The sequence below is a fragment of the Sinocyclocheilus rhinocerous genome, unplaced genomic scaffold, assembly GCF_001515625.1.
Source record: "Sinocyclocheilus rhinocerous isolate Xijiao unplaced genomic scaffold, SAMN03320098_v1.1 scaffold1386, whole genome shotgun sequence".
NCBI classification, from domain to species: Eukaryota; Metazoa; Chordata; class Actinopteri; order Cypriniformes; family Cyprinidae; genus Sinocyclocheilus; species Sinocyclocheilus rhinocerous.
This window is the reverse complement of record NW_015660628.1, coordinates 1,651,414-1,663,174: the sequence shown is the minus strand read 5'-3', so window position 1 is coordinate 1,663,174 and position 11,761 is coordinate 1,651,414. Positions and strand designations below refer to the sequence as shown.

Here is an 11,761-nt window from a genome sequence, read left to right as displayed (position 1 = left end):
AAAAGGAAGTAAACACTGTAACCAACAGGGCACTCAGTATTCTGGGAAGTTTGTGTGCATTGGGAATCATATTTTTCAAATAAATCCAAGGCAACACTCATTTTACATACAGCACAGTGAAAATGACATGAATATGACAGTGGGCAAATGCATAAAGAGCAGCATAATTTCAAATCACGAATTTAATGTTTAAAGCATTCGATTTGCACGGACCGAAAGTCACGCAGAGAACACGCGATCATGCAGGTCACATGCACACTTCACAAGATCTCACAACTGGATTCGACTAAGTTTGCAAGGTTTGTGAAATAAAATTTTCATTAGCCATTCAAAGATTTGTTTAAATGATGTAAATGCGTATTTGCTGAATGCTGACGGCAAACGAGAAAGTATAATGTTTGCCAAGAGCTTGTAACACTCTAAAGAGAAAGGAAAAAATGAAATCGCATCATATGACCCCTTTAAGAATCCTGAAAAAATGCATCATGGTTTCCACAAAAATTTTAAACAACACAATGTCATGTGACACTGAAGACTGGATTAATAGCTGCTGAAAATTCAGCAGGAATTAGGCTAATAAAATTTTTAAATATATCAAAATTGTAATACTATTTTACAATATTACTATTTTTACTGCATAAATACATGCGGCCTTGGTGATTCCTAAGAGACTTCTTTTAAAAACATTTTTAAAAACCCAAACTTTTTGAACAGTAGTGAATGTGCACATCAACAACATTTCATTAGACATTAGCCATATCAGAATCAGCCACTGAACAACCAATTCTGATCAACCATTACTAGACTATGCTAGTCTGTTTTACAGAAATTCAAACTAACAAACATTGCAAAAACTTGAATGCTCAGTGAATAAGAGGTAAACATACAGGATGAACAGAGATGCTCTTCTTCTGTTCCAGCTTGAACTCGCCGTCTGAAAACCAATCCAATAGCCCAAATTGTTCCCTTGCTTATCTTCTCACTCCTGGTTTTTATCCACCTTTAGCTTTATCAAGCAGACTTTTAAAGGTTCAGCAGCAAGTGCGCCACGCATGACTGTCAAAGCTTGTTTGTGAACATTGTCAGCATCACTTCCATCAATCAGTGTGAACTAATAATATAAAAGCAATCGTTATAATACTTTTTGTATAGGCCTACATTTTAATTCCTTTGTTTAACACCTCTATCGGATTATTAGACAGACTTCTATCAGTATTAAGACGACAGCGAACAAGAGGGAGAATTTGAGCACTGTGCTCAGGCACTGCCGCTCTCAGCGCCGTCAAAATAAAAGTCGAATGCATCGGCCAAACAGAAAAACTTAACGGCCGATGCCGATATTTGAAAAAAATGCCAATATATCGGTCGACCACTACTTCACATATATATGGAAATGTTTGCTGTATATTGGCAGGACTGAGCAATAAAAATTTGGATTAAATTGACAACATGGTCTGTCAAAATGGCACAATAATTACAAAAGCGAGATGTGATTGTTTCTTCCATTCAGGCCTCCTCTTGGTTTACAATGCTGAACCATTTCTCCTCAATGCAATGAAAATGCAGTTAGCTTTCATTGTCATTCAACATTTGGCATGGGAATTGTACAATCCTCAGTCCGTCTTGTTATTTTCCAGTGGCATGGCTTCAGTGTGGTTACTCAGCACTTGTTGAAGCAGAGCTCGATAAGAGATGGCAGGAAGATACAGGAAGGCATAAACAAGCAGAAGCAGCAACAGGGCGACCAGCAGAGGAATCCCCCAATCAGAGGTGACTAGCGTCTCATCGCAGCGGGCCTGCAGGAACGACTGCTGCATGATTCTACCGCACCAATCACAGAGAGAACACAAACACACGCGTATATCAATAAGAAACTTCAGAAACATGTTATGTGTCTAGATTATATTGCCCTATCTAATCTAGACTAGTAGGGTTAGATTCATTATTAAATATCATTGACAATATACAATTAACCGACGTATTCATTTGGTTCACTCAGTTTGATTCATTTCCAAAAAGCTGTCTGTTTCAATGCAAAACACTGATTGTGGGGTCATTACAATTTTTTTGTAATCTCTACAGCAAAGAATTAAGTAAATATTACTCTTTGTTACATACTATTACATTTAGTGTATTTTTAGTGAAAACACTTTTTTACTAAAACCAGTAAGAAATGAACAGTAAAGAAATTAATTAGTTTATTCAGAAAGGATGCATTTCCAATAGCCCAAATTGTTCCCTTGCTTATCTTCTCACTCCTGGTTTTTATCCACATTTAGCTTTATCAAGCAGACTTTTAAAGGTTCAGCAGCAAGTGCGCCACGCATGACTGTCAAAGCTTGTTTGTGAACATTGTCAGCATCACTTCCATCAATCAGTGTGAGTGGTAGGACACGGTAAACCACAGACAGGATTGTAGGTATTTTTATATACTTGAGTGATGAACATGTGCATCCATGCATGAGGCAAGTAACAAAAACCTCCAAGTTCTCATCTGAGAGAATCGCCAAAGTGAAACAGAGGACGGAGAATAATAAAAAAAGGGGAAGAGTAGGGGAGGGAGAGACAATAATCTGGAGACGCAGCCTAATCTCTCATAAATCGTGATGAACAGGTAAACACATGCAGAATCTCTCAGCGCTGTGTGTGTTATTGTGTATTCTTGTGATGAAGTCTGAGTTGCATAACAGAACAATATGTCTGTAGATCAGGGTAATGTTGTTTGTGTATGTGCATGTACTCACGGCTCCAGAACATAAGTGTACTGTCCCTCTGGTGTGCGGTCCTGTCTATAGGTCAGGTTATAGTTGATCATGGTGTCAATCAAATCATAGAGCTGCTGCTTCTCCCTAGTGCTGTAAAGCTGAGGGTTGACCTGTAAGAAACACATCACGATTCACCAAGGCTGCATTTATTTGTTAAAAAAAATACAGTAAAAATGGTAATATTGTGAAATTTTATTTCATTTTAAAATAACCTTTTTCTGTTTTAATATATTTTAAAATGTAATTTATTCCTGTGATGGCAAAGCTGATTTTTCAGCATCATTACTCCAGTCTTCAGTGCCACATGATCCTTCAGAAATCATTCTAATATGCTGTGATTTGATGCTCAAGAAACGGCCAGCTATCCAGTTCAATTCAATTCAATTCAAGTTTATTTGTACAGCGCTTTTCACGATATGTTGAAATCCAGTGCGTTGTGATTGGCCGGGTACCTCAAGCGTGTGATGGAAATGTTACGCCCCTTACCATACTGTGATGCCGTGTCCCGGCACGACCAGACAAAACCAATAAAACCCATTACAAACGAGGCATTTTTTGCATCCAGTGGGGACATAATTACGGATTATAATGATTTATACTGTCTTTTTACGCGCTGCGTTGCATCGCGCCGCGTAAACATAAAACCATGTCTGCATTTGTGATCGGAGAAATGACAAACAACAAGCGCTACTCTACACTGCTCAAAACTCGCGTTTGAATCGTCAGTGGCAAATTCTTTAAATGAAAACGTACTTACAGACTGTGAGTCAGAACAGCCGGCATTGTTGTCTACTCTACCAGGATGAGGAAACAGTCCTCCACAGTCCTCCATATCTTAATATTTGGGATGAACTGTTCTGGAACAGTGTTGTAAATACAACTTAACCACTGATTTCTAGTTGTGTCCTTCCAAAAGAGACCAAACAAAGTAGTTACGCTTTCACAACGAAACACACGGCGGGCTAAACACAGCGCCTTCACGACATGGCGGCGGCAACAACAATACTACAACGTGAATAAAAGTTACGCCTTCTTTCTTTGTGTGAACATTTGGGCGGTGTTATGCAAATCTTCCCACATAGTGTGGGGGCGTGTTAGAACGAGCCATTTTAGGTAGGCGTGGTTGACTCTTAACTTTTATAAAGAATATCTCTTTGGATTTGAGACTTTAGTCTTTGCAACTTTACAGATCTTCTTTATGCACCAAGAGCTTGTAACACTCCAAAGAGAAAGGAAAAATTTAAATCGCATCATATGACCCCTTTAATATTATAAGTGTTGAAAACAGTTGTGCTGCTTAATATTTTTGTGGAAACGGTGATAATTTTTTTTCAGAACTCATTCAGTTTGATTCATTTCCAAAAAGTTCTTATTTTGAACTGTCTGTTTCAATGAATCAGTGCAAAACACTGATTCTGGGGTCATCACCTAAAAAAATGTTGACCGAAATCTCTACAGCAAAGAATTAAGTAAATATTACACTTGGTTAAATACTGTTGCCTTTAGTGTATTTTATATTGCAATATGCTTATAAATAAATGTGCTCATTTAGTGAAAACACTCAATTTTTAATTAGGCTCTGATGAATAGAAAGTTTAAAAGAACAGCATTTTTGTAACATTATAAATGTCTTTGTCACTTTTAGTCAATTTCATGTGTCCTTGCTGAATTTATTTTATTATTTGTTTGTTTGTTTTTCCAAAAAGAAAATAAAAACATCTGACTCCAAACTTTTGAACAGCTGAGTATCTTACAAGGAAGCATAATTATAATAAATATAGAAAAGTATACTTCCTGGTATACTAAGTATACTTCCTGTTGTGTGAACAAGTGTTCACTACTGTGATGCTAAGCAGGCAGCACACTAGGGTTTACAACAAATTTTGTTATTTTTACCTTGTTTGCACACACACTGAAAAAGAGTTTTGTTAAAACAATTTTACCTCAGAAATTGCTACTAAATTTCACAAATAATTACAAAGAAACGGCAAGTAACACAGACAAGAAATTTTGAAATAGAAATAGTATTTTCTTGTAAAACATTCTCCAATAGTCTGTTTTATTTACAACTTTGAAAAATTATTTTTTACACTGCAGTCACTCTGCACTTTTTGCATGATGCAATTTATAAAATATATATATAAAAAAAGTTTTGTAGACTTTTTGCAGTCTGTATTGGATTCAGTGTGCGGCTAGCCACCTTCTTGTTCTTTTACACTGCAGACTGTAAAATCACTCACCGGCCGCAGTTTGGGGGAAGATGAGCTCCAGGAGAAGGCTGAGGATGTCCAAACAGAGACTGCTCATAGAAATTCGGCTCTGTACAGCGGGTGGGATGTCATTCAACATGGCAAGCAGGGCGTTCTTGGTGTGCTGACTTTTGGTGAAAGCCTAGAAATGAATTTATATTAATTTATATGACATTTATTACCACTTTCAATTTACAATAAAAATGATAAATGTTAAGAGTTTATTATCATTATATAAAGATGTCATCCTATCTGATATCAGCAAACCCAGACACACAAATATCTGAATGTGCTTAAAAATTGATGGTACATATGATATGCAATTCGTTTTAGCATGAAAATAAAGAGGACTCATACCGTAAAATGAAATTACAGGACTTTCAAGGACTTTTCAAGCACTACTTTTTTGGTTTTCAAGGACTACAATCAGAAATGTAATTTATCTAACAAATTATATTTTAACTTCTACAAATGGTAAATAGCTAAATATACTAATAAAACAAAAAGATACAAATAAAGCACATGTAAAGTATGCAATGACTGTGGCGACTTTAACAAAGTGGAACATTAACAAAGCCTAATAACTTTAAGTGCATAGAAGAGCATGTGTAAAGAAGTCATAAATGTCTTACAAACGTTTATAAAAAGAAGCATAAAAAAAACATTCAATTTGTAAAATCATTGTAAAGCATAACATTTTTTGTAAAGCACTGTAACTAGTGACAAAGTAATTTCAGGATTCTCTGATGAATGGAAAGTTCAAAAGAAATGTCTTCACTGTAACCTTTCATCAGTTTTAATGAATCCATGCTGAATATAGTATTACACATTTGTTAAAAAGAAAAAAAGACCTAAATGATCCCAAACTTTTAAATGTTAATGTATGTGGAAAAACAGATGCTCAATGGCATAACACCAGTCATAGTCAAAGGAGACACATGAGGGCTGTGTTTTGAGGTTTTATGGTCAAGTGTGTAACTGGGACAGAGTGCTTTCATTTAATGAAAGGTAGAAAGGGAACGACAGGACATTAGGGTATTAAGGATAAGGGCGAATAGACAGCATGTGCTCTCACTGTCTATTGCATTCTCTCACCTCGTAGTGACTGTGTGGATAATTGATGCGTGGGACCGAGTTTGCAGCATATAGTTGGTGGAAGGCAGCGGGCAGGAAAGGGAAGTAGCGCATGAGCGAATAGTTCTGTCCGTGTAACACACACTCATTCAACATGTCAGAGAAACACAACCAGTCAAGACCTGCGCACACACCCAACATCCCTGGGTCCTTCAGCTTCATGCTGAGGAAGTTATCGTACAGGCCCTATGGAAGAGAGAATGTGAATAATTTTGGCTGAAACCACTCTTTTACATGGATTTTACAAGATATTCAAAGAAAGAAAGAAAGAATGAAAGAACTTTTCAAATAAAAAAAAATTGCAAAAAGAATTTTGTGAGGTTTTAAATAACAAAACATATATAGTTGTCAACTCAAAATTACACTTTCTGGTTGTCAAACATTATAGAAACATGACCATATTTATTTGTGATAAACTCCTTTGACATTTTGCTATCTTAAGCAAAGAAATTCAAGCATTTTCCCCCGGTTTCACAGACAAGGCTTAAAGGGTTAGTTCACCCAAAAATGAAAATTAGCCCATAAATTACTCACCCTCAAGTCATCCTAGGTTTATATGACTTTCTTCATTCAGACGAATCCAGTCGGAGTTATATAAAAAATTGTCTTTGATCTTTCAAGCTGTTTAATGCCACTCAGCGGGTGTTGCATGCATCAGTCCAAAAGAAGTTAAATAAAAAGCGCCCATCCATAAAAAAAAAAAGTGTCTCACACGGCTCCGGGGGGTGAACAAAGGCCTCCTGTAGCGAATCGATGCGTTTTTGTAAGAAAAATATCCATATTCAAAACGTAATAATCACGTTAATGTAGCTTGCGCCAACAGTTGTACACGGAAGCAGCTCCGGGAGGATGACGTATGAGGTCGGAGTTGCGCATGCGCTGGTGAGTCTCGTGAAGACCAACATTTGTTAACAGGAGCAAAGGAAGCAAAGTTTCCTTACTTTAGCAAAGGAAAACCAGTCTCCTCTTGGCTTATATCAAATCCTCCGACATTCTTCTTTACAAATCCTCGTTCTGTACTTCTAATAAGTGACCGTTGTTTTGTTTTGATCTCGCCCGCGTTTCCGCGTTCGTCACTTCTGAGCGGCGCATGCGCAAAGCTGACCTCATACGTCATCCGCCCGGAACTGCTTCCCTTCACAACAGTGAGCGCAAGCTACATTAAAGTGATTATTACACATATTCTGTTACACCAAATACACAAAATAATGATCTTTAAAAAAGCATCATATGACCCCTTTAAGCCACTTAAACATAGGACTTACAGGTCATTGCAGATGCAGATGATTGGTCTAAGAAGCACAGATTGCTTTTTCTTTTTCTTTTTCAAGGCATTAACACCTGACTCCTCTCCTTCTCTGCTATCCTTCCGGTTCAACGTCGCTAATAAGATATTAATGGCAGCCTGAGCCGATAAGAAAAAAAAAAAGTGAGAAGCAGCTACTATTAGACAGGCCAATGAATTATCTGATGTTAAATACACTAACCCCCGGTTTCACAGACAGGGCTTAAGCCTAGTCCTAGACTAAAATGTAAATGAGCTGTTTCAACTGAAAGAAACTTGCACTGACTGATCTTAAAACATGTCAGTGCATTTGTTTTGTTTTAAGATGAACACCAGTAATGCTTTTTTCTATGGCATGTTTATAAAAATTACTTAAAATGTCCTAATTGAACTATGGCTTAATCCTGGCTTAGGCTAAGCCCTGTCTATGAAACCGGGCCATAAAGTGTGATTTATGTGTCTGAATGCTTTTTGTGGGCACAATTCAAGTTTTTCATACTCTTTCTCCAATGAAGCCCAAAGTAGAGCATATCTATCATTACCTGAGTGAGTTTCTCATGCTCTCCATTAGATGAGACCAAATGTAAGATGTGCTGAATCCTTTGTGCGCTATCTTTAGGTCCCGCCTCATCAAAACCACCAAAAGGATCTCCACCAATCCGCTTCCTAAATCACCACAATATCAAACAATTACAGAGGTCATAAACTGAAGGATGCAGTAATTAGTGACACAATCTGATAAAACATCAAATTTAAAAACACCAGCTGACACTGGTTGACCCCCAACTTAATTCTTTAGTTTCTCTTTTAATGTTTAATATGAATGGAATGGAATGGAAACATTTTCATACTGTATCCCAAAAATCAGACAAAAATAAAGAAAATAACATGAAATAACATAAAAAATACATACTATTTGTGATAAAGAAAATAGAAAAATCCAGTTTAAAAAAAGCACCTTTTTTTAAATTGGGAAATAAATGAAAAAAAATCGAATCTGCATAAAGGTGGTATAATAAATATGAACGTGTTATGTAAACTATTTACAATTTAAATAATGTTTTTTTTTTTGCATTTGTTAAATGAGATTTTTTAAATTGGGAATTACACTTAAATATTGTCCTGTGCTATGACAAGTGAATTTTTAAAAACACATATATATATATATATACCATTACAAATTTTACAACTAATCCATGTAGTTTTTTCATCAATACGAGGTCAATCAATGTTTTCAATCAATTCATTCAAAGATTTAAAAGGGAGGGCTGTGTGAAAAGAGCATGTCCTTGAGTATGGCATATTTTGTTTTGCAGTACCTTTTCAGTCGAGGAAGCTGAAAGATTTCCTGCCAAACTGAGAAAAGTCCCTTGTTTTGGTCTTTCAATCCCACGGAGACTGAATTGACACTGCGCTGATCCAAGTGCTTCTGTCCACGACTGTGTAAAAACTGCACACAAAAAACATGAGCAAACCCATATTTGAACCAATTAGCATAAGCAAACCCAAATTTGAATTCTGGCATGTTTTTAGCACACATCTCTCTCACCTGTAATGTGTTGATGCAAGCACGGATGTCATTGTCAGTTTTCTCACACAAGGCCATTAGAGTGCCAGTATCTGCTTTCATACCCTGCCGCCTTGTGATCTGCAAACAGAAACAACAGCATGCATGGGTCCACATTCATGCATGCATTTACAAAATCATATTGTAGATATGCGAGTGTATGTGCATGTCACCTCTGCATTCATCTGTGTTGCGGTATCAATACGTTTCTGGAAGAGCTCTGCACTGCGGTCATCGCTAAGAAGAGAATAGCGCTATCAGCTTGTGAGTGTCAACATTTATATGTGGATACTTCTACTTCAAGAATCGTTACAATAGGGCTTGCATCCTCTTACCTAGCGTTAATTTCTACTACATTGTAACCAGCATGATTTGCGATAATGTGTGCTAGCGTGGTTTTCCCCAGTCCAGGAGGACCTGGTAACAGTGCCACCTGTGTAGTATGACACACACAGTTAAACAACTTACGTATAACATGGTAAAAATAAGAATTACACACCTCTTGGCATTAAATTCACTACTTCTCTGATGGTGAAACCATGTCTCATGCAGCTTATGTTCATATTTTACAATGAAAATCACCTATTCACTGTCAAACGTCAAATCAAATAATTGACAAATAATTTGGTAAATTTAGTGACCTAAACTTCAAAATGTAAAATACTTATCTAAATATGAATTTTAAGAATTTGCATATTTATTAGCTAAAGCTTGCTGTCTCAGCGGCCTCAGAGCTGGAACATACCTGACAAGAGTATGGGTAAATACTAAATAGTAAATAGGTTACATTTTTTCCTTTCATCAAAGTAACCTTTTCACATAAAAATACAGCATTTTTCGTATTGATCTTCCAGTCGTAGTTTAAATTATGAAGGTGATGCATAACAAAAATCAACATTTGTTGAACATTATTTGTATGTTTTCTGAAAGTTAAACAGTTCGCTGGAAAAATGTCAAATATTTCAAACATACCAAAATGTTGACTTAAGCGGCGCATCGAGCAAAATATTACTAATGCACGTTTATTCAAAGCAATTGAATTATAATAACATTTATAATTAAGTTGCTTAAACAACTATAAACAAAACAGCATCATGTATGTGTGCATAATTTAATACAAAGGGCCAAAAGCCAATCACACGGAGTACATTTTTCATTTAAAAACACGAATTGCAGTGGGATGGGGAAAAAACCTGCCATAAAGTCTCGAGATATGTATTTTCAAAGTTGACCTTGCATTAATTTTACATGGCTTTCTAAACATGCGGCTGTTTTGTGCGAGATGCGAGTGCAACGGTGATAGACGTCCCTCTAGAAAATGCGTGAAATATGCGTTCTGTGTGAACAGCTTGGTTTCAGTTTTGAGGTAAACAAGATCTTCTCTGCATTGATGTTCTCTTTTCCCACAATATTTGTAATTAACAACGCAGCAGCGCCGCATCTAGTGGCTTCAACTGGATAGGTTAACAAAAACATTAAAATGCAACGACACTTACATCGTCATCGCATCTCGTGCGCCGCTGATAAGGCTGCCTCCTTAATGCACACCTAAAATTCGAATGCAACGTTTTTGCATTCGAATGTGGATTTTTATTTTAAATTCGACGAATATTCGAAATTCACATTTTTTTTGACAGCCCTAATACACACACACACATACATAGAGTGCCCTCCATAAGTATTGGAACAGTAAAGACAAAATTGCTCTGCTTGCTGTGGAGTAAAGTCATTTGCAAACATGATTACAAGATTAATATGAGACAAAACTACAGAAAGTCACATTTTATTATTAGCTGTTTCAACACATACATATTTTACCAAATAAAAAGGACAGCACTTTTAGAGTTCATCCCACTATCTGATGTGAGCATAAGTATTGGAACAGTTGAACTTAAGACAGATGTAAAAGATTAAAAGCTATTATTTAGTTGCAGATCTCTTGCGTGCAATCACAGCAGTGAGTCTGCGACTCATAGACATCACCAGACTCTTAGTCTCATCTTTTGAAATGCTTTTCCAAGCCTGTAATGCAGCCAATTCCAACTGTTGCTTGTCTTGGGGAGTTTCTGCCTTTAGTCTCCTTTTCAGCTGGTGAAATTTATGTTCAATCGGATTTAAATCTGGAGATTGATTTGGGCAATCTAAGACTTTACATTTCTTTGCCCTGATAAACTCCTTGACTGAACTGGCAGGGTGTTTTGGCTCATTGTCCTGATGCAATATGAAGTGCTTCCCAATGAAACTGGTGGCATTTCCTTGAACATTGGTAGCCAAGATGTTTCTGTATACTTCTGCAATCATTCTGCTACTGTCATCATATATTAAGTCATCATTAAAGTTGAGAGGGCCTGTTCCAGAGACAGCTATGCATGCCCATGCCATGACACAACCTCCACCATGCTTTACAGATGAGGCTGTATGCCTTAGGATCATTTGCAGTTCCCTTTTTCTCCACACTTTTGCTTTCCCATCACTTAGATAAAGGTTAATCGTTGTCTCACCTGTCCATAAAACTCAGTTCCAAAACTCGACTGGCTCACATTTGTGCTTTTTTGCAAACTTGCTAATCAGAGGTTTGCATCTTGCTGTGTAGCCTCTGTAATTCTGTGTCGAAGTCTCCTGCGGACAGTAGATTGTCAGAGCATCACCCCAGCTTTCTTTGCTGATGTCGCCGGTGGTTTCCAAACTCTTGATTTCTCCATGCATTTTGTTTTTTCTATAACTCTAATTGAGTTCCTCTTTGCTTTTAGCATCCATAATG

The 11,761-nt window shown here is 36.9% G+C and overlaps 1 protein-coding gene across 1 annotated transcript in view; it reads right to left on the bottom strand.

Annotated features, from left to right (window-relative positions):
• Positions 1-9,117, bottom strand: part of LOC107725360 (chromosome transmission fidelity protein 18 homolog) — a 14,911-nt gene extending 5,794 nt beyond the window's left edge. Inside the window, 7 exon segments of the mRNA XM_016534596.1 lie at positions 2,745-2,875; positions 5,006-5,023; positions 5,025-5,156; positions 6,110-6,334; positions 7,976-8,099; positions 8,753-8,883; positions 8,983-9,117. Coding sequence (XP_016390082.1) covers positions 2,745-2,875; positions 5,006-5,023; positions 5,025-5,156; positions 6,110-6,334; positions 7,976-8,099; positions 8,753-8,883; positions 8,983-9,117 — 896 coding nt within the window.
• Between the last annotated feature and the right edge of the window lie 2,644 nt (positions 9,118-11,761).